Raw genomic sequence first — 24,261 nt, 5'->3', positions numbered from 1 at the left:
CACACTGCTGTTACTGTGCATTTGTTGTGGAAGGAGTGAATGTTGAAAGTGGATGATTGCCAATTGAGTGGGTTGGTTTGTCTTTGGTGTTGAGTTTTTGAGCGTTTATGGTGCACTCAAGCAAGTAGGATATATTGCATCACGCTTTGACTTGGGAGTAACATGGTGAGTTAGTTGTTTCCCAGTTCTCAGCTTCTGAACTGCTCCAGTAGTCACCGTATTTAGATGGTCGGACCAGTTTAGTTTTTGATCAGTAATAACCTCCAGGAAATGGGTCGTCAGTTATTTTACATTCAAGTCCAAATTAATGGAAAATTACCTGGAACTAATGCAGATGATCAGTTGATTCTTGAAGAATGTGAAACAAAACTGCTGCATCTGCTCAGGTTGGATGCTGTGGATCAATGAAGCTTGGTCTCAGTCCAATTTTAGACACCTCAGGATGACTGTAGGAGGATCACATTTGGAGAACTTTTATTTCCTCTTAAATTTGAGAAAAATGCAAGACCATGCAAATATCCTTCAGTTTGTCAGAGTCATAAGTTCATGAGATATAAGAGCAGAATTAGTCTATATGGCTCATAGAGTCTGCTCCACCATTCGATCATACAGCATAGAAACAGGCCCTTTGGTCCAATTCTTCCATGTCAACTAGGTTTCCTCAACTGTTCCAGTCCCATTTATCTGCATTTCACCCATATCCCTCTAACCCTTTTCCTATCCATGTACGTGTCCAAATGTCTTTCAAATGCTATGATTGTACTTGTCTCTACCACTTCCTTTGACAGGTCTTTCCATATATGCACCACTCTGAAAAAGCTGCCCTTCAGGCCTCTTTCAAATCTTACCTCTTACCGTAAATCTATGCCATCTAGTTTTGGACTCCCCTATCCTGGGGAACAGTACTTGGCTATTCACCATACCTATGCCCATTGTGATTTTAGAAAACTCTGCAGCGTCAACCCTCTGGTCTTCCATTTGTTCGTTCTTCATTACTGAAGATGCTACCTCACTCATATTTCTAGAGGCACTGCAAACTCATTGATTAATTTGAACATGCATATCCAGATAATGAATGTTGGCAGATTGTGTGGTTTTGGAAATTTAGCTAAATGCATTGTCTTGCATGTTTTCCTTCACTGTCATCAGTCAGTGTTGTGGAGCTAACTTGCTTTACATAAGTTCAGGAACACTTGAGGCCAATTTGTGATGGTACTGTGGCTGTAAGACGTGTATTTTGTACTGGGCTTTGGACTCTAAAATGTGGACTTAGGTTAGAGAACGTAAACTGATAATGAAAAATTCTGAAAGACTTAAGTCAACAAGCAAGCTTATCACTTGAAGATTCATAGGTCTTAACTGAATAAGAATCTCTTCAAAACAGTAGTTAAGGAAGGGCCTTTTGCCTGAAACGTCAATTTTTCTGCTCCTCGGATGCTGCCTGACCTGTGCTTTTCCAGCACCACACTCTTACTCTGGGCTTTAATGACGAGTGACTCACTAGTCTGATATAACTAAGGGGAGCCCCTATTCCACACAACTTGCTCACCAAAAAAACTGCAGTAAATATGTGAAAACTGTTTTACTTTTCAGTTTGTTTGCACTTCTGCGTTCTATCCTTTTTTTTTGTGACAGTAGAAGTCAATTTAAAAAGTTAGCATGGAAAAACTCTAATGTTTCTCTGCTCCCACTGCTCCCTCCAATGGGATCTGTGATTGGAGGATATGGAGCAGCAGTGTGGGAAAGAAAGAATTGAAAGTAAAAAGGACAAAGTACTTTACTTTTCCCCCAGAGTAGAAGACAGAGAGAGAGGAAAAAAACCATTCTCTTCAGAACTTAGCGCCAAACCTGGTAGTCAATAGGCAGTTGTCATGTTTCATTTGTTCCTCAGGGATTATTTATTTTCCTCAATCCTTTGAGATTTTAACTAAAAAAGGAAGGGGAAGGATGTTTCTGGCAATTGCTGGGAATAATGCAGTATGGCAAGATGTTTTCAAATATCCTATGAATAAGCAGGTCTTGAACGTGCACTCTTCAATATCCAGAATCAGCCTCTGCTCTTCACATTCTCCAGTGTTTGAACTTCTCTCTTGTTTGTTGTTGTTCAGGTAGCATGTCATACTTCAGATGTGGTCCAACACTGGAGAACTACACCGTTTAACAGTGAATTGTTCTATTGTATTCAACGTACAGAATTTTGGAATAATCAGCACACCAGCGGGAGGAAAATCAGCTCATCATAGTTTTTGCCGGGCCTCTGTCAGAACAACTTGGACGTAGCCATGTGATTTCTCTTTAGATAACTATCCAGTCCCTCACTGAAGCTGCCCAGGTTTCCTTGACATTTTATTCTTTGCTATTTTGACATTACAGAATAAGCATTTTCCATTTCCCTTATGTGCATATTAAATTTCGTCTGTTTAACTTTTGGATCACATAATTTGTCAAACGTTTTCATTTCTGAGCTGCCTCCTGTGGTTTTACTGACCGTTCTAATTTATTATTTGCAGACTTAAATTAGCTGTCGGCCTTAACTCTGCCTACGTGCTTGTAAATTTTAATGTAGAATATTATAGACCGTGGATGAGGAGAAACTATTTACAATCATAAAGTGTATTGGGGAAAAACAGGTGTTCTGTGGGGAAAAAAAAAGCAAGTGCTGGAGGTGAACCAACTTTCATGCAAGTAGGTGAGTCTGATGCAATGCCTGAAAGTGTGATGAAGGCAGATTCATTTGAGGCATTCGAAGGCATTGGATGCTTAGAATCTAGTAGAATACAATCAATATGTGTGAAAGGCAGGACATGAACCAAGTCGAATGTTCATTTGGTACCAATCGGATGGGCTCAATGGCAATCTCTGCACTGTAAAATATCTTTCTTCAGAGTCTTGACATTTTCCCATAAATGAGATAAGACATGCTAATAACAAAAAATACTTTACTTTGCATCTTGCTCTGTTTTAAAAACAAAACTACCCAATTAAAGTGAACTTTGCAAGGTATTTGCAATCTCTACTGAAACTGAGTGCAAATTGAGAGAAACTACAATCTTGTTCACCTTCAGCTTCAGTATGGCTTGCAAATGATTTTCCAGTGTGGTTTTTTTCCCCCCTTGTACACCTCACAGCACCAGAATGTTCTCCATGTTGTTTTTAAACAAGTGATCAGGAAATATTTTGGCAATTCTGTCTGAGACAGACTCGTTGCCCAATGATAAATAGACCAAAGGCCTCGTGCTCAACTGGAATGCAGTGTTAAAGGGTGAGTGGTGGATCACTTTCACCTTGGATCTCAGCTGCTGGTATGTACCACATTTGATGGTCATATACTGTGGAAAAGGATATGGAAGATATAGACTGTAGGGAAATAGATGGTGTCATCTTGCAAAATGTCCAGATTACAGAGGAGGAAGTGCTGGATGTCTTGAAACAGTTAAAAGTGGATAGATCCCCAAGGACCTGACCACGTGTACCCGAGAACTCTGTGGGAAGCTAGAGAAGTGATTGCTGGGCCTCTTGCTGAGATATTTGTATCATCAATAGTCACAGGTGAGGTGCCGGAAGACTGGAGGTTGGCAAACGTAGCGCCACTGTTTAAGGAGGGCGGTAAAGACAAGCCAGTGAACTATAGACCGGTGAGTCTGACCTCGGTGGTGGGCAAGTTGTTGGAGGGAATCCTGAGGGACAGGATGTACATGTATTTGGAAAGGCAAGGACTGATTCGGGATAGTAAGCATGGCTTTGTGCGTGGGAAATCATGTCTCTCAAACTTGATTTGAGTTTTTTGAAGAAGTAACAAAGAAGATGGAGGGCAGAGTAGAAGATGGAGGGCAGAGTAGTAGATGTGATTTATATGTGATCAATAAGGCATTCGACAAGGTTCCCCATGGGAGACTGATTATCAAGGTTAGATCTCATGGAATACAGGAAGAACTAGCCATTTGGATACAGAACTGGCTCAAAGGTAGAAGACAGAGGGTGGTAGTGGAGGGTTGTTTTTCAGAATGGAGGCCTGTGACTAGTGGAGTGCCACAAGGATCAGTGCTGGGCCCTTTACTTTTTGTCATTTACATAAATGATTTGGATGCGAGCATAAGAGGTACAGTTAGTAAGTTTGCTATCTTAGCAGGGCTTATACACTTAATGGTAAGGTCCTAGGGAGTGTTGCTAATCAAAGAAACCTTGGAGTGCAGGTTCATAGTCCCTTGAAACTGGAGTTGCAGGTAGATAGGATAGTGAAAGAAGGCGTTTGGTGTGCTTTCCTTTTTGGTCAGAGTATTGAGTACAGGAGTTGGGAGGTCATGTTGTGGCTGTCCAGGATATTGGTTAGGCCAATGCTGGAATATTGCGTGCAGTTCTGGTCTTCCTATCAGAAAGATGTTATGAAACTTGAAAGGGTTCAGAAAAGATTTACAAGGATGTTGCCAGGGTTGGAGGATCTGAGCTACAGGGAGAGGCTGAACAGGCTGGGGCTGTTTTCCCTGGAGCTTCGGAGGCTGAGGGGTGACCTTATAGAGGTTTACAAAATTGAGGGGCATGGATAGGATAAATAGATAGTCTTTTCCCTGGGGTCAGGGATTCCAGAACGAGAGGGCATAGGTTTAGGGTGAGAGGGAAAAGATATAAAAGAGATGCTGAGGGTGGTACGTGTATGGGATGAACTGCCAGAGGATGTGATGGAGGCTGTACAATTGCAACATTTAAGAGGCTATATGAATAGGAAGGGTTTGGAGGGGTATGGGCCGGGTGCTGGCAGGTGGGACTAGATTGGGTTGGGGTATCTGGTCAGCATGGACAGGTTGGACCGAAGGGTCTGTTTCCATGCTGTACAACTCTGTGACTCTAATTGAATCATAGAGCCCAGGAAAAGGCCCTTTAGCATAATTGTGTCCCTGCTGGTCAAAACCAATCACTTAAATATTGCCATTTTCCAGCATTTGGCCCACAGCCTTTTATACCTTCCATCTGCAATGCATATCCAAGTACTACTAAAATGTACTTAACACCCTTACAGGCAATGAGTTCCAGATTCCTGATACCCTTCATGAAAAATTTATTTCCTCTCATATCCTCTAAACCTTCTGTCCTTGGCTTAAATCTATGCCCCTCATAAATCTATGCATCTCCATCATATTTCCCCCCTTGTCTCCTCTGCTCTGAAAAGCAAACCTGGTGTGTCCGATGTCTGTCCATAACTTAAATGCTCCATTCTAGGCGATCTTGGCTGCAGAAATGAGAAACAAATATCTGTAAGATTAGGTTAATTCAGAAAATAATCTATTATTAACTTTACTCTGTAATAGCCCTTCTATTTCGTGAAAGATGTCATGAAAGTAGTGCATTAGCTGAAATCCCCAGGGTTCGCTGGCTAAGGTTGATTGTTGGACAGTGAAGTGGGAAACCACGTGCCTGAGTTACATTACTTTTGTCAACATCTACCCCAAGGCAAAGGTTTAAAAATCAGGGAGGTGAAATGCGATCATGAGCAGAATCCAGAGATCTTTGAAATGCTTGAGTTGTGCAACTGCAAAAATAACTGATTTGTGAAGAGATGACAATCCAGTGACATAACTAAGGCTGAGCTAGTGTGATAGTCATAGTAAATAATTATGTAAAAGACACTGCCATTCTCTGCTGTCGGATATCAAGCCCAGGTGGCCTTGACTTTATGCACCAATTAGAGGCGCAATTACTTAGTAGTCAAATTCACATGGATTGTTAAATATGTGCTGATACCTATGTTCTTTGTTTGTGAAGAGCTTACATCTGTGTGTCATGTAACAAATTCTTCTAAGGTGTTTCACCAGATATTATAAACCAAAGTAAGGCACCAAGATGTATTGGTCTATGTTAGGACAAATGATTAGAAGCTTATTTAGAAAGTTGGGTTTTAAGGAGGATCTTGAAAGGAAATGGGGTTGAGTCAGGGTTTTTGGGGGATGGAATTAAAGCCTGGACAACTGAGGGCATGACCACTGATAAGAGAGCATCTAAAATCTCTGACCAGAATGAGATGAGGCTTGTACAGCTACAGGTGATTTGGAAATGGAGGTAGGTGTGACCACTAAAGCAATTGAGAATAATTGGATAATCATAATTTGAGAAATTTAAAATTTGAGGCACTGCTTAATTGGGAACCAACATGAGTGACCAGGCAAAAGTGTGGATAGCTGAGTGGAACTAATATGAATAGGAAAAGGGGAGCAGGACTGTGGATGGTCTCCAGTTTATGAACAATGCTAGTATAGGAGCCTGAGTGCATTCAAATCGTGGTCTTGAAGTAATCAAGGCATGTATGAGGGTTTCAGCATCAGTTGACCTGAAGTAGTTATGGCGATAGAAACTGTTGGTTTGGTGATGGTTTGGAGTTTTGATTGGAAACTCAGCTTGAGGCCAAATCTGACATCGTGTGCATTTACTGTGTGATTTCAACCACAGGCAGCGGTCAGGGAGAGGGATAAAGTCAATGACCAAGAAATGGAGTGTGGAGTTGATACCGAAGGTGACAGCTACAATGTTTAATTAGATGACATTTCTGGCCTTCCCAGACAGGATGTCAGAAACAGTCTGAGAATTTTTGAAATAGTGGGAAAACATGAAGTTCATTTTGAAAGGGAGAACAAGAGAGGGGAGAGTATAAAATGGAGAAAATCTGCAGAAAACTGCCAACACAAAGGGACTTGGGGCTTTGTGCATGAAATGCAGTAAACTAGTGCACAGATGCAGCAGATAATCAGGAAGGCAAATGGGATGTTGAGGTATAAGAGTAGGGAAGTCTGACTGCAATTGCATAGGGTGCTGGTGAGACTACATCTGGAGTACTTAGCAGTTTAGGTCCCCTTATTTAAGAAAAGACATTTCATTGGAGGCAGTTAAGAGAAGGATCACGAAGATGATCTCTGATGTAGAGGTCTTGTGCGCAAAGGTTAAACTAATTGCGACTCATTCTCATTCTTCTGAACTTCAGTGTGTAGTGATCCTATTGAAACATATAGAAATTTTACGGGGCTTGACAGTAAATATTAGAGGCTGTTACCCCTCATGGAGGAGTCTCGGGACAGGTGACATAGTCTCTGAATAAAAGGGTGCCAATTTAAGTCCGAGATAATAATGAGGAATTTCTTCTCTGTGGGTCAAAGAGTCTTTGGACCTCCTTGTTACAGAGAGCTGTGGGGCAGAGGCCTTGGCTATGTTTGAGCCTGAGAGATTCTTGATGAATCAGGGCATCAAGGTTTACAAGGGAAATGCAGGAAAGTGAATGTGAGGAATGTCAGGTCAGCCATCCTTAAAGTATAATGGAGTGGGCTCAAGGGATTGAAAAGTCTTTTGTTCCTGCCTTTGGTTAGTTAAGGTAGAGCAGCGTATCATTCCTGTACATGTGACACATGATTGCCTGCTGTTGATTGATGCCATCAAGAGGCTGTATGTCCTCATACTGCCTGCAGGACTGCAGGATGTGAGAGGAGTGTCAGTTGTGGAAGATCAAGTAGGATGCAGAGACAAAGCTTACCTTTGACACAATCAAATAAGATTTTAATTTGTGATTTTTGAACATTTTTGGTATATTTGCAATGGTGAACACCGGAGGGTATTCATGCATACATTGGGAGGTGGTATGCACTCAGATTTAAGAGGAAAGAGAGACTGCAAATGGGATTGTAGTTTACAAGGTTGGTGGGATTAAGAATTGATTTTCTTTGTGAAGAATATTATGATGGTGGCACAGTTTGAAGTGCAAAGACTAGGACCTGTGCAAGAGGTCACTGGGTAACCTGCCACCGTGAGAATTGAAGGAGCAGGAAGTGAATCTTTGTCAGGGTGAAGTAGAAAGGGCATGGGGATGGTGTTAGAGAAAACCTACAGTTTTGACAGAGGGGAGAAATTGAGTATATGCCCTGGTGATCTAGGATAAGGAAGAAAAGCAACAGAAACAGCTGATCGGGTTATGCCCCAACGAAGCCTCCTCCTTGGTCGTCTTTTTTTTTTGTTGAAGATGGTTGGATAGGAATTAAAGGCAGGAATGCTGGAAACTATTTCTTAGTACCTAGTGATTAAGCATTGCAAAGGCGTATCTACAATTCTTCCACCTATCAGCAAATAGAATTCATGTTCCTTATTCACTCCGATCAAGACTTGTTTCATTCTTCTGGTCTGGATACTACTGATTTCAACTCAAACAGTGTGCTCCTTTTTCCCCATGATACCGAGGGGAAATGCTCTGAAACTCTTCCTTCCTGATCTGAAAACCCATTTGTGCACACTGGTCACATGCAGGATTAGCAATAGTTGTAACTGTCCTGATCTGTTTTGAACCATCAGCAATTGTTTTGTGGAGTATTTTGCTGTGAAGTAATTTTGTCAATCCTGAGGATGTGAAAGGAGCTATGTAAATGCAAGTTATTTTCATAAGTAAATGGTTTTATGAGCAACAAAATCAGGAATTGCTGGAAAATCTTAGGTCTGGCAGCACCTGTGGAGAGAAATCAGATTTTTTCTGATCGAGTGACCCTTCCTCAGATGAAGTTAACATCTGTACAACCACCTGAATTGTCATTTTAAGGAAAGAACAGATTAAGAAAAATAACTTTTTGGATGAGCTTGATGTATTTTACTTCCTTGGGTGCTAACAATTTGTTTTTTTTTTGACAGATGCCAAACATCTACCCAACTACAATTGTCATGTTATGGTCAGGGATAAAACCTACTCTTCATCGGGAGAACGTGCTGTACTTGTTAATCTAGTACCTGTTTCTGGAAAGTTCTGCAAAACTAAGGCGAAAAGAAGAGCCAAATCTCAATAATTGCCTAATGAAGATTTTGTCCTTTACTGGCATCCTTTTTAATATTGACCCTTTTATTTTTTTTAAAAGAAATATGTACCATTTATTTGTATGAATTACACTGGTGCTTTTTTTTGGTCTTTTGTAACAATTCCCTCCAATCTTACTAATGGCACGGAAATTGAAAGGCTTTGTGCAAAACGTTTGATTGTTTGTCTTAATTCCAAGTTTAATATGATCGGATGCTTCATTGAAAGGTTCTGTTGGGTTTAAGTTGTATGCGGTTCCCTTTGGAACGATTAGTTTGATATTAGATTTGGTCAGAAGCTGTGATATTGACTGACTTGAGTACCTCAGTTGAATTGTGCATGGTGCTCAATTTCACTATATACGTCTCACCAATTTTCATATATAAGTATTGAACAAAGTGCCACTGTGAACAACGAAATAAGTTACTGGGTAAAAGTTTCTTGTGATAAGTCCAGAATGTATTATGATTTTATACACTGGTAAATTTGCTTTACTGTTTACAAAGGCATTTTTCATATTTAACTATAATTTTTACCTCCGTTTTCTACTGTGCAAGTTATGTTTTGAATGATGTTTGACAGTGATAGAAATTAACTATTGTTTTTAGTTTGTGGTTAGTTCCTTTATTTAGATTGTCAGAATTGTACATTATTAAAGAGTATTGACAAAGTTCAAATCAATTTCTAACTTTACTGTGAAATGGTTGCAGTATGCTGGAGATTTGGAGGAATTTTCAATTTGAGTTTGAAGTGCTGTTTTTTTTATACAACCAACATTTCTGAAAGCATTGTAACTATTATAAGTCTAACACTAAGCTTTCAAATCAACTTTGTGTTAATGTCTTGAAGGTTATTTTCTTAAGGTTAACTGTTTTAATATAATGGCAGTAAGATTGAGGTTTGATGTGAAGATATTTCTTTGAATAGGCCACAATTCTGTATAAATCTAATCCTATGTTAAGTGCTCTGCAGTATTGTTCCATCCATCTTTCAGCCTTGCAGACAACCTTTATTAAAAGATTTCCTTTAATAATAGAGTATTGGAGACAGTTGGTTAATTTTTGCACATTAACTGTTGACTCGTTTATGCTAAATCTTCAGTTTGTGTTGCTCCTCTCCTAATTCAAATTACTCTAAATTCTCCCGATGAATACAATAGATAGAAACCTGCCTTTTCTCTGACACTTCAGTTATCTCAGTTGGCTGGACACTTGGCTTTCAATACAAAGTAATGCTAATAATATGGCTTCAATTCCTATAGTGTGTGTGGTCACTGTAAACATCAGCACCCTTTATCCGCTGTACTCTGTATTTGCTAGTCATTTTTCTTCTGTCCGACTGGTTTAGATACGCAAGGCTGGAAGCGATTATCAAATTGCATAAAAGAATCCTGACCACCTGAATGTGATTCAAAATCGCACTTTATCCTTGACTGAGTTTAATTTGATGCAGTTTAAAACCAGACTGACAAAGAGAACTGATTACAAGAGAGCTATTTCATGTGTTGGGAGCTGGGAGTATTCTTTTGGACTTAATGAATACAGAGACAACATTCTATTGCCTAACTTTTGGCAGGACAGGTTACAGATGCAACACAAAATCTGGATCAGAGTTTAACTATTACTAATAGTGAGCCATAAATCAGCCATTGGTATTTGAGCTACAAATGAAACTGCCTTCGTATTCTGCCATTGCACTGGCTAATTCCAAGGTAAGCTGCTGATCAGAATTTTAAACAGTTTAATAACTTTACTGGGCCCAGTATCAAGCAGCAAGTCACTTTAGCTGTTTTGCAACAAGTGAGGGACTAACCATATCGAAATAATTGTGCTTGCAAAACTGTCCTATGTTAGATTTTACTCTGTGATACGATTATTTAGCAAATGCTGACCAAAGTGTGCAAAGAATTGTACTGACAATAGAGTCAGTTGGGTGCACAGAATCGAGTTGGAAGTTACATTAAAACACAGGATCCTGTTCTTTTCCAATAAAAAGAAAAGGTATATAAACAGCACCTGTTCGCACTCCACAAAATTGGCATCGAATCTCTAGTTCATTGATCAAAGCATTGCTTTTAGAAATCAGTTGATCTGCTTGGCAGGTAACTGTCAATCATCACCTAACTAGTGAATTTTCTATAGCAGCGTTTCTAACAGTCAGCTGATATCTACTTCCTAAAGTGTGGTGCCCATTTCTGCTGAGAATATTTCAAATAGGTTCTAACTAGGGTTTTGTGTAACTGCAGCATAGCTTCTGCATCCTTGTACTCCAATCCTCGAGATATGAAGGTCAGCATTCCATTAGCTTTCTTGACTATTTTCTGTATCTGTTTTGTGATATTTTAAAAATCTTGCACCGACCTCCTGAGACTCTTTAATATCCACTATATTTAACCTCATGCCATTGAGAAAGTACACTGATCTATCTTTTGTTTTAATCCAAAATTAATAACTTCACACTTGCTTACATTAAAATCCATCTGCCACAGTTTTGCCTATTCAAGCAGTCTATCTTTGTAATTTTTGTGCTACCATATGTACAATGCTACATAACTTCGCGATGATCTAAGTTTAATAAATGATGTGAATAATTGAGGCCCGAACACAAATTCTTGTGTGACACCACTGATCGCATCCTACACATTATCCCTACTTTGTCACCTGCCACTCAACCAATTTCCCAGCCATGTCAGTAATTTGCCTTCAGTTCCGTAGACATTCTCTGATTTAAGATCCAGAAACTATGCTGAGCACACTCTAGAAACAAAAACAGAAATTGCTGGAAAAGCTCAGCAGGTCTGGTAGTGTCTGTGGAGAGAAATCAGAGTTAATGGTTCAGGTTGAGTGATCCTTCCTCCAAACTGAACCTGAAGCGTTAGCTCTGGTTTCTCTTCACAGTTGCTGCTAGACCTGCTGAGCTTTTCCAGCAATTTGTTTTTGTTTACAATTGCACTCCAGAAATTCTCTATCTTGTTAACAGGTGCTTGTCCGTCTCTCCAACCGATTTTAAAATTAAAACTCCCCATTAGCATTACTATGGCTTTGTTGCACACTTGCCTAATTTCTGCATTAAATAGGAATTGGCTATTTGAACTTCCATCATCCTAAGTTACAGCTAATTAGGGGCTTTGTTTTGGAGTCATTATTAATTACCAAATTAAGTGAAGTTAAACCATGCCATGTACCACGGTGGGATTTGCACCCCTGTCTCTGGAGCACTAACTAGTGTCCCTAGATTACTAACTCAGTGACAGTGCCACTGCACTACCACTGCTTGACTGTACAGTGCTTTCTCTGTATTTTCTTTGAATATTAATGGTAGGTATCTGTACCTTCATTCTCAGAATAATGTGTGCAATTTTCTATTACTGCCTTTAAACCAGCAGTTTGCTTGGTTTCCAGATCAGGGGCCATAAAAACTAGCTCATGTTGTATCGGTGGTTTATTCTGTTAAATCATCCAAGTATGGCTGCTGCAAATCGATCAGAAGGTTTTTCAAGTGGAAAGTCAAATACTACAACCTAGGTACATTTGTAAAAGCATACTGTGGCAGGAAATAGTTAGCCTGAAACATACAGGATTAGATATCTATTAAACTTGTCTTTGCTCAGTTCCTCTTGATCACTGAACTCTTGCAAATAAGATATAGAAACTAAGAAAAATGAGAGATTCTGTTGCTGCATCACATTGACCTGCAATTGGAAGCTTTGAAAACTAAGCATTTGAAGATTGGTGGCCATGATGTGGAGGTGCCGTGTGACTTAATGGCATTTGGAGATTGTGGAAGATACCATGGAGGATGACCTCGAACCCAGCTGAACTGCCACATTAGGGTTAGTCTCCTATCTTCACTCGATTAATTACATATGTCTTCTAAGAGTAGTTAGGATCTCGGCAATTGTATGTGGTTATTCTACCGGAGTAAGTTAGAAAGATGTATTTATTCATCAAAAAGTAGATGAGCTCTCCACTGAGAACTCATCCCAGCTATTTCTTAATGTTTAAGTGGTTAATCTTTGCAGCTCTAACACATCCTTTTATTTTCTTCCTCCATTGTCTTACTGTTGGAAGGCCTTTGTTGTGGCAAAGATAAACATCCGTGACGAATTTCAAATGGAGTTCCTGGAAAGCTAGAGATTGATTTGAGAGGGGAATAATCTCAGGCGACTGACACTATGGAGTTTGCACATTCTCCCAGTTTCTGCGTGGGTTTCCTCTGGCTGCTCCGGTTTCTTCCCACAGTCCAAAAATGTGCAGGTTAGGTGAATTGGCCATGCTAAATTGCACGTAGTGTTCGGTGAAGGGGTAAATGTAGGGGAATGGGTCTGGGTGGGTTGCGCTTCGGTGGGTCGGTGTGGACTTGTTGGGCCGAAGGACCTGTTTCCGCACTAAGTAATCTAATCTTTACGTACTCCCAGGTCTCACTGGAGTAGTGTGCTGGAAATCAGGAAGCTAAAGGTTTTTATCAAAATATTCAAAGTTCCCAGTTTATCTGTCTTTTGTATGCCAATATCTAGGTTCTGTTTTTGAACAAGAATTACTGCTACAAATTAGTAGACTCTAGCTATGAGCTGTTAACATCAACTCCACGAGTTAGTACTCTAACCCCCTGAAACAGACAACAATCATTGGTGTTTTGGATGGAGGGCAGAACTGGGACTGTAATTCAATGGCCCCTAGCCAGAGAGTCCACTGCAATGATCTTTTTGCATTCTAGGACTTGTTATTCTTTAAGTTCTATTCTCCATGTACTTCTCACTTGTATGAGAACAATGGATTTGCAAATTATAGAATCACTGCCTTATTAGCTTTTTTTAAAAAAAAGCTTACAACTGCTCGTGAGGAAACACAAATTGGCTTTCTTTCAGTTCCAGTATTTTCTACTGCAGAGAGAGATGCATCTCCTTTTCCAGATGTCCAAAAAACACATTGTTCACACTTTCAGCTACCCAGGAGCCAATCACATATTTGTTGACAGGCAGATGACCTTTGATTTTGAAGTGGTGACCTATTGTAAATGACAATCAGCTACTTGCTGCTGGCTGGATTTGACTTTGTACTTGGCTGTTGGCAGTCTGTTTGAAACTAACTTCTTCACTAGTTGAACAAAGCAGCAATGGGAAAAAAAACCCACACTTGTAATGGGTTTTGGTAACTTGCTTTCAGAAGTGCAGCAATCCCTTCCCCAAACCTTGGTTTAAAACAGGCCTTTTCACATTTCAGCCTCAAACGAATACAATTTGAAGTAAATGGATACTGTCTTTATAACACTAATAATATTTACATTAAATGTCCAAAGATAAATGTGTCACAATGACTATCATTACCATATTCCATTTGAATCACAGCATTCAATTTTCTTCAGAAGTGCTGTTGTGAATGTATTTGCTAGAACATTGTCTTTTCCAAGCACATGGATGATTTTAAAAAATTAAATGGCTGGAGTATTAAACCTACCATAAAAAAAACTTTTTATCCCAAAATTTCTTGGGGGAGAAAACAGTCAAGGCTTGTGTCCTTATAAATAATAGGTTAATAAGAAACTACTCCTAACGATGAGTTATATATGTAAATTTTTCAATTTCCTTGAAAAATAATTGAAAGGCACTTTGATCCCTATCTGATCATATGATAGTAAATTGTTGGCCACATTAATATTCCTGGTATCAACAGCCAGTAATAATGTCGTCTCATAATTCAGTACTGCTAGAACTGGCATGGTTGTCAGCAAATAGTTATCGAAGGCATTGGCATCCTTTTGTATATTCAAATTTCTTGCCCTTTATTCAATGCATTCATTAACGCAGCCATGACAGTGCTAAAGTTTAGGGCAAACACCTGGTAAAATCTAATTTCCCAATGTATCACAGAATTTTGCATTATAGATTAGACAGGGGACAATCAAAAAATGGTCCTTACTTTCGCTTCTCTAGATGCTACTTGGCTTTGTCTTAAGTTAGTGTGGCCAAAATGAGTCACTTTTGTTTGGACAAATTGTTTTCAGCTAAGTTTATAACAATTAACTCTGTGCCGCTGAACAGTTACCTCAAGTATTGGAAACGTTCTTTTCACGTTGGGTAAACACAACCAAGTCAGCAGTGTAGACAATGCTGTTATATAATCCTTCACTGACTTTGTTAATTAATCATTGGAAAATAGCTGATGCATTTTTAATTTCAAATAGTATGACTTCGTTGGTACAGTCCATGCAGTGTTACAAAATTTTGATATTTCTTTGGCTCTCAGTTACTGGAAATTGCCAATATCCTTCTGCCAAGATTGATTTTTGTAACAAAATGTATGTTAAGTTCTTTCAATACTGTCGTCCAGTCTTGGAATAGGTTGAATCTGCTTTTGTGGATTATGTTGATTTTGTGTAATTAATGCAGAAGTTTTGTGACCCCTTATTATGATTTAGTGGGAGGAATCTTAAAAAGATCTGCATGACATGGTCTGTGGTGAGAAATCTAGAAGAATCATGTGTGAAATTGAGCAAATCCTGACTTGACATTGGGAGCAGTTAGTTGTATTTTCCAAAAGAGTTACAGATATTGAGAAGAGAGTCTCGCTAAGCAGTAGCAAGATGCCTATTGAGGGCATGTTACTTATTGTTTGCCAAATTGACATTAGATCTTACTCATTAATATGCATCCACCTATCATACCACCAAACATGAATAAACTGAATACTGTAAAGACTCAATATGGATGTCTGTGCATGCTCCTAAGTAACTCCATCTTGGATACCTGATACCAACATCTCAGGGCACATTCCATGGGCAGTGACAGCACACAGCCTACATCCACCGATCTTGGCATCAGGCACTTGTTAGACTTTCAACATCATCATACCACACTGCCATACTTACAGTTCACCTCTGCATGATGAAGCTGCACCTTGGGTAAACTAGCAACTAGCATTCTGCTGCTGCAGCAAGGACACTTTACATGCAAGGACAGCTGTCAGGCTTACAGATTGGATCAAGTTGTATCACAGGGCTGCTTTTTTCGATCTCTTAGCATTCACTCACTTCGAGCTTACCTGGATGTGCACAGCATCCCTACAATACTGTGCCTTTTTGCTCTTTTATTTCCATCTTCAATTTATCTGCTGACCCTCCTCCCACTACCAGAAAGGTCACAGCATTCTAAGCCATTTTGAAAATTTAATCAATGCAATAAACTTCATTACATCACCCTTGTACTATGCTTAAAACCTTCATGTAACAGTTTCTTCTGAAAGAGACGGAGCCCTCTTAAATTCAATGAAATCCTGGTCAAGAACTTCCACTTTATTTGATCTCTGTTGATGGTACATCTGGACAAGTCAGATCCTAGGATGAAACCTAGCTTGGATAGATCATTTTGTTTTTCTTTAGTTAATACATGGGACTGAATCACTGAGATATATTCACACAACCCTGCAGACTTTCTTTAACAACAGAACAGAAGTCTATTACATAAGAGGAAATTAAAATCAAAACAAACCAAGTTACTTAAATAAAAAACATAGTTGGAATGCTGTAAAGCACACAGTAAAACAATTTCAACTTGGTTCTTGACACTATCTGTTACAGAGATTCAATTTAATGCAATCCTCCTCAAGGCAAGCTCAATATATGCAACTTTAAAAAAAGTCCAATCTCTAAGTACATAAAAAACTGACTATCAGCAGCAGATCTTTTTTAGTTTAGATATGGCATCTTATTTTCAGTACCATAAATTATTCAATGACCAAAGTACATTTATCTAATTGATTTTTATCCTTACTAATATCTTCGAAATCAATTGTTTTATCATGTAGCTTGATTGTAAAAGAAATATGCTGGAGAATGATTCCTAACGAATGATAATTCGTGTTTGGCACTGCAATTCAGTCCTTTGTGCTGGTAATAAATGGCCAAGTGGTATTTATTTCCTCTGATATTTTTATTTTCACTGGGCTGTTAAAAACCCAGAATAGATGTCTTCATATTACCTCAGGTTTATTGGTATGTTGCCTGAGGAGTGTCCATCAATTTAACTGAGTGTTTTTCACACTTAGAGAAATTTACTTAAATGAAGACATCAAAAATTCAACAGCAAATTCCATGCAAGTTGAAATACAACATACTTTGGTCTGAGTATGGGCTATAACAGTTTCTATGAAAAGAGTTCATTTGTTCGATCACTTAATTGTAATATCATCTTAAGCCAAGATTGTTTCCTGAGAATTTAGAGTTTTTGCTTAATCTTGGGACATCACTGACATTGACAATGTGTTGTGTCATCATCATGGTGATTTTCTTTCAGCTTTAAAGGCAAGTAAAAGCTCCATGGCTTGAATATGGGACTGAACATGACCAGGTAGACATCACAAGTTTCCTTTCTTGACATTTGTTTATACAACAAATCAATTGCCATAGCTTTTATTTTGCTTTTCCACATTGCTAGTTCACATATTTCAAAATGTATTGAATTTTGCTTCACAACTACAACCTGGCAAGTTGTGAAGTCCAGTGGAATTAGCTGCTGCACTGAGAGGTTACCTCTGTGCTTCCCTTTCGGACTGATCTTTTTTGAGAAAGTGATGTACAAGTACCCTTAGAATGAGACAGAAGACCAATATGTCCTGATTTACGTAGTGAATATTATAAAACTAACAGATAAAGAGTGGATATTCAGCACATTCTAAATTATACTTACAAACAAAATCACAAAGGACTAGCTGATGTGTGTTAACATGATTATACCTCGGTAGAAACACATGCTTTTTCTCATATTTGTATCTACATTTTTGGTTCAGTTTTATTACGAGCTGAATATCGACAGAGTATATTTTAAAATTGTGTCATTGTATTCTTACAATTAATCATTCAGAAGGAAGATGCCACGTTACAAAAACAAAGGAAGTATTTGGCAGAAGCAGTAATTTACATTTCTGATAGATTGCAAGAAGTAGGGATGTGTTTAGCTGGGAGAAAAGAGAAGGGAGGCTGGAAGTGCTGCTTTGAGTGTAGAGGAGGTAAACTAGAAGCTGCAATTTGGAATTGGTGTGGATGGAGATTTTGAGTATTATTTTAGACACAGCTCAAAGAAGAATCATGAAAGCCAGTAATAATTGAATTGGACAAGTGGTAGTAGATCTGGGAAAGGGAAAAGTACTAGTTTGGTGCAGGATAGAATCATGGAAATACCGGCTGCAACTAGTTTGGAGAGGGAGAAGCAAGTTGAATTTAATGGGAGGGAGAGAAGTGTTGGAATTTATTACTTTTGAACTTCACATAAAACCTAGAATTCTGAAAATTTATGCTGGAGAATGACTGTGTTCCTTTTCTCAGGGGGTGGTAGATGGGGTCTAACTCGATGTATTTGTTGATAGAGTTCTGGTTGGAATGCCATGCTTCTAGGAATTCTCGTGCATGTCTTTGTTTGGCTTGTCCGAGGATTTCTGAAGAAGTGCTTATGCCCGAAACGTCGATTCTCCTGTTCCCTGGATGCTGCCTGACCTGCTGCGCTTTTCCAGCAACACATTTTCAGCTCTGATCTCCAGCATCTGCAGACCTCACTTTCTCCTCGAGGATGGATGTACGTGACTTCACCGCAGGAAATAACATCACCAAAGGAAATGACATCACCAACTCAAAGAAACCCAAACATATAAATAGAAAGCAGGAAGTTTCAGCATTGCTTTGCATAAAGATGTGGTTGGTAAGGTAATGAAGTGTCTGGAAATGAACCTTTCAGCTCAGCAAGCAAACCTGCATCCAAAACCTCAACCTGAGCTGCAAATCTTCTCAAAACTCACTAAAAGTAATACTTTACAAACTAACAGCTGAGGTTTGTTCTGATATAAAGGTTCAACGTGATAGTCTGTCTGCCCACTGGGTCTCAGACTTTAAGTCTTTCTTTCTTGGTTCCTCAGGCTTGGTACTTTAGTATCCTAATCTAACAAACATAACTTTAATATAAACATATAAACTCCTCAACAGCTTTAGGATTTCAACTATAATTTCCTATTCTACTTTAACTGCTAAAGTTTTGAGGAGAAAGTGAGGACTGGAGATCAGAGTCAAAAAGTGTGGTGCTGGAAAAGCACAGCCAGTCAGTCAGCATCTGAGGAGCAGGAGAATGTTTCATCATTCCTGATGAAGAACTTATGCTCGATTCTCCTGTTTTTCCAAAACCATACTTTTTGACTCTGCTAAAGCTTCTAGCCCAGCTGAACTGCTGGGCTGAATCTGCAGTTTCTCTCAGCAAGCACCCCCCCTTCAGCAATGATCTTGCGATTCTCTGGGCAATGGGAAGTTGACACATTGCCCCCAGACAATTTGAATTTGGTTGCCCTATAGGTTGGTACATGTTGCATCTCCACAATCTCAGGTGCTGTGAGAGTCCACAGTCCCTTACCAGTATTGGATATCTGAGGCAATTCACTGTTGTCAGTAACTTTATGAATTTTGGGAAAAGATGTACATGGTGTGATAACCAAAGTGCTGTTGTTGACACAGCCACAAGTTCAGAAATTCTGCTCCCAAATCTTTCCACTTCTCTGCCTTCCTGTCCCTCCACCTCTATGCTCCTCAAAACCTACCTCTGCCTATGATCTGGTAATCTGTCGATTTATTCCCTTCCACAATAGTCAAAAATGGACTGATAGTCTTCATGGGAAGATCCTTGAAATATGTTGCGACATCAAACATACTTATAACTACAGGTTACGTTATGAAGGAATCTGGGCATAAGAGGTTAAAAGACCTAGAAGGGCTGAAAGAGTTAAAAGATTTCATTTTTCTAATACTGTGGCCCTTAAGTAAATGCTTATCTCAGCTTTCCAAGCATACAGTGTGTAAATCATACTTTTTAAAATCATGGGAACTTAATGAATGGTAATCCTTGATAGGCTTATGCCTGAAACATCGATTCTCCTGCTCGTTGGATGCTGCCTGACCTGCTGCGCTTTTCCAGCAACACATTTTCAGCGGTAATCCTTGATAAAATGGTTTTCGACAGATGGCTCAACACCGCAGTCAAATGAATAAGCTGGGAGCTGTAGCCAGAAGAAAAGATATTATTACAGTTGTTATGGGGGATTTCAACATGCAGATAGACTGGGAGAATCAGGATGGTATTGGACCCCAAGAAAGGGAGTTTGTGGAGTGCCTCCGAGATGGATTCTTAGAACAGCTGGTGCTGGAGCCTACCAGGGAGAAGGCAATTCTGGATCTGGTGTTGTGCAATGAACCGGATTTGATCAGGGACCTCAAAGTGAAGGAGCCATTCAAAGATGAGTGGGAAAACGGAGGACTGGGAAGCTGTTAAAGAACAACAGAGGATTACTAAAAAGGAAATATGCAGAGAAAAAAATGGGGTACGAAGGTAAACTGGCCAAAAATATAAAGGAGGATAGTAAAAGCTTTTTTAGGTATGTGAAAAGAAAAAAAATGGTTAAGACTAAAATTGGGCCCTTGAAGACAGAAACGGGTAAATATATTATGGGGAACAAAGAAATGGCAGAAGAGTTGAATTGGTATTTCAGATCTGTCTTCACTGGGGAAGACACAAGCAATCTCCCAGAGTTAATAGTGGCTGAAGGACCTGAACTGAAGGGAATTTATATTTGCCAGGAATTGGTGTTGGAGAGACTGTTAGGTCTGAAGGCTGATAAGTCCCCGGGACTTGATGGTCTACATCCCAGGGTACTGAAGGAGGTGGCTCTAGAAATCGTGGATGCATTGGTGATTATTTTCCAATGTTCTATAGATTCAGGATCAGTGCCTGCGGATTGGAGGGTGGCTAATGTCCCACTTTTTAAGAAAGGAGGGAGAAAGGGAATTATAGACCAGTTAGTCTGACCTCAGTGGTGGGAAAGATACTGGAGTCAATTATAAAGGATGAAGTTACGACACATCTGGATAGTAGTAACAGGATAGGTCGAAGTCAGCATGGATTTATAAAGGGGAAATCATGCTTGACTAATCTTCTGGAATTTTTTGAGGATGTAACTGAAGATGGACAAGGGAGATCCAGTGGATGTAGTGAACCTGGACTTTCAGAAAGCTTTTGATAAAGTCCCTCATACGAGGTTAGTGAGAAAAATTAGGGCGCATGGTATTGGGGGCAAAATACTGACTTGAATTGAAAGTTGGTTGGCTGACAGGAAACAAAGAGTAGTGATAAATGGCTCCCTTTCGGAATGGCAGGCGGTGACCAGTGGGGTACTGCAGGGATCTGTGCTGGGACCGCAGCTCTTTACAATATACATTAATATTGTAGATGATGGTATTAAAAGTAATATTAACAAATTTGCTGATGATACAAAGCTGGGTGGCAGGGTGAAATGTGATGAGGATGTTAGGAGATTACAGGGTGACTTGTTCAGGCGAGGTGAGTGGACAGATGCATGGCAGATGCAGTTTAAAGTGGATAAATGTGTGGTTATCCACTTTGGTGGCAAGAACAGGAAGGCAGATTACTCCCTAAATGGAGTCAAGTTAGGTGAAGGGGCAGTACAACAAGATGTAGGTGTTCTTGTACATCAGTGAATGAAAGCAAGCATGCAGGTACAGCAGGCAGTGAAGAAAGCTAATAGCATGCTGGCCTTCATAACAAGAGGAATTGAGTACAGAAGGAAAGAGGTTCTTCTACAGCTGTACAGGGCCCTGGTGAGACTGCACCTGGAATATTGTGTGCAGTTTTGGTCTCCAAATTTGAGGAAAGACATTCTGGCTGTTGAGGGAGTGCAGCGTAGGTTCACAAGGTCAATTCCTGGAATGGCGGGACTATCTTACGCTGAAAGATTGGAGCGACTGGGCTTGTATGCGCTTGAGTTTAGAAGACTGAGAGGGGATCTGATTGAGACGTATAAGATTATTAAAGGACTGGACATTCTGGAGGCTGGAAGCATGTGTCCACTGATGGGTGAGTCCCGAACCAGAGGACGCAGTTTAAAAATAATGGGTAGGCCATTTAGAACAGAATTGAGGAGAAACTTCTTCACCCAGAGAGTGGTGGGTGTATGGAATGCTCTGCCCCAGAAGGCTGTGGAGGCCAAGTCTCTGGATACTTTCAAGAGAGAGTTGGATAGAGCTCTTCAGGATAGTGGAATCAAGGGTTCTGGGGATAAGGCAGGAACAGGATACTGATTGAGGATGATCAGCCATGAACATAATGAATGGTGGTGCTGGCTCGAAGGGCTGAATGGCCTACTCCTGCACCTATTGTCTATAATCACAACTAATTTATCTCAATCACAATCAGACTTAAATGATCAAAATAAGTGCAAATTTAAAAGAAACCCAGAAGTTAGAGTAAAATGAACATGAATTGCGCACCAAACTTGCTTTGAATTGGGGTACAACAGTCATCTTTGGAAAGAAATTCAGGGAACAGCATATGTAGTAGATGGTCATATTGTGCCTTCAGATTCAGTGAAGATATGGCTATGAGAGTAGAATTATAATGATTCTCCTCTTAACTCATTCTGTTTCACTACCAATGCTTTTCAAATAACCTGGTGAGTTAAGATAAATCTTGTTTTATTAGTTGGATATTAAACATTTTACTGTAACAACACTTTAGAAGTAGGCTTCCCAATTAGAAACAATATTTTAAAAATCTTTTCCTAAGGACAGTTAATGCTCCAGTTGATGGTCTCATATGGAGATTTCATCGTCTAATAATTACCAAAGTTTGTAATTTATATCTTCTTTATATATCATACAGGGGAGCTTGTTTTGCAATAAGAATCAACAGCAGCTGTGAGATAAGAGTCAAAAGAAAATTAGATTGCTCTCATTAGTATATGTCAGGTAGACACAGGATAGATCGAGTGAATCCTCAGAAAAGTACAAAGGCAGTAGGTGTACACTGAAGAGGGAAATCAGGAGGGCAAAAAGGGAACATGAGATAGCTTTGGCAATTAGAATTAAAGAGAATCCAAAGTGTTTTATAAATACATTAAGGACAAAAGAATAATTAGGGAGAGAATAGGGCCTTTCAAAGATCAGCAAGGTTGCCTTTGTGTGGAGCCACAGGAGATGGGGAGATACTAAACAAGTATTTTGCATCAGTTTTTATTGTGGAAAAAGGAAATGGAAGATATAGAATGCAGGGAAATAAATGGTGACATCTTGAAAAATGGCCATATTACAGAGGAAGAAGTGCTGGATGTCTTGAAATGTATAAAAGTAGATAAATTCCCAGGACCTGATCAGGTGCACCCTAGAACACTGTGGGAAGCTAGGGAGGTGATTGCTGGGCCCCTTGCTGAGATATTTGTATCATCAATAGTCACAGATGAGGTGCCGGAAGACTGGAGGTTGGCCAACGTGGTGTCACTGTTTAAGAAAGGTGGTAAGGACAAGCCAGGGAACTATAGACCAGTGACCCTGATGTCGGTGGTGGGCAGATTGTTGGAGGCAATCCTAAGGGACAGGATGTACATGTATTTGGAAAGGCAAGGACTGATTAGGGATAGTCAACATGGCTTTGTGCGTGGGAAATCATGTCACAAACTTGATTGTGTTTTTTGAAGAAGTTACAAAGAGGATTGATGAAGGCAGAGCAGTAGACATGATCTACATGGACTTCAGTAAGGCGTTCGATAAGGTTCCCCATGGGAGACTGATTGGCAAGGTTAGATCTCATGAAATACAGGAAGAAGTTGCCATTTGGATACAGAACGGGCTCAAAAGTCGAAGTCAGAGGGTGGTGGTGGAGGGTTGTTTTTCAGACTGGAGGCCTGTGACCAGGGGAGTGCCACAAGGATCGGTGCTGGATCCACTACTTTTCATCATTTATATAAAAGATTTGAATGTGAACATAGAAGGAATGGTTAGTAAGTTTGCAGATGACACCAAAATTGGAGGTGTAGTGGACAGTGAGGAAGGTTGCTCAAGACCCGAAACGTCGATTCTCCTGCTCCTTGGATGCTGCCTGACCTGCTGCACTTTTCCATCAACAAATTTTCAGCTCTGATCTCCAGTATCTGCAGTCCTCACTTTCTCCTACCTCAGATTACAGCAGAATCTTATCAGATGAGCCAATGGCTGAGAAGTGGCAGATGGAGTTTAATTTAGATAAATGCAAGGCGCTGCATTTTGGGAAAGCAAATATTAGCAGGACTTATACACTTAATGGTAAGGTCCTCAAGAGTGTTGCTGAACAAAGAGACCTTGAAGTGCAAGTTCATAACTCCTTGAAAGTAGAGTTGCAGTTAGATAGGGTAGATTAGATTACTTAGTGCGGAAACAGGCCCTTCGGCCCAAGAAGTCCACACCGACCCACCGAAGCGCAACCCACCCATTCCCCTACATTTACCCCTTCATGGCCAATTCACCTAACCTGCATATTTTTGGACTGTGGGAGGAAACCAGAGCACCTGGAGGGAGAATGTGCAAACTCCACACCATCAGTCACCTGAGGCAGGAATTGAACCCGGGTCTCTGGCGCTGTGAGGCAGCAGTGCTAACCA

At 39.9% G+C, this 24,261-nt stretch overlaps 1 protein-coding gene across 7 annotated transcripts in view; it reads left to right on the top strand.

The window, feature by feature from the left end:
• Nucleotides 1-10,633, top strand: part of LOC122559542 — a 68,658-nt gene extending 58,025 nt beyond the window's left edge. For 4 of the 7 annotated variants that reach the window (XM_043709184.1, XM_043709185.1, XM_043709183.1 and 1 more), the window contains one exon: nt 8,650-10,632. In XM_043709184.1, the coding sequence (XP_043565119.1) occupies nt 8,650-8,801 (152 nt within the window). In that variant the 3' untranslated portion in view covers nt 8,802-10,632. Of the gene's footprint in view, nt 1-8,649 lie in introns of all 7 variants that reach the window. The other 3 variants (XM_043709190.1, XM_043709186.1, XM_043709189.1) reach the window with 2 other exon arrangements.
• The last annotated feature ends 13,628 nt before the right edge of the window (nt 10,634-24,261 follow it).

This window comes from Chiloscyllium plagiosum, chromosome 19 (assembly GCF_004010195.1).
Source record: "Chiloscyllium plagiosum isolate BGI_BamShark_2017 chromosome 19, ASM401019v2, whole genome shotgun sequence".
NCBI classification, from domain to species: domain Eukaryota; kingdom Metazoa; phylum Chordata; class Chondrichthyes; order Orectolobiformes; family Hemiscylliidae; genus Chiloscyllium; species Chiloscyllium plagiosum.
Note: the sequence above shows the minus strand (reverse complement) of the source record. Positions and strands in the feature narration are given on the sequence as shown.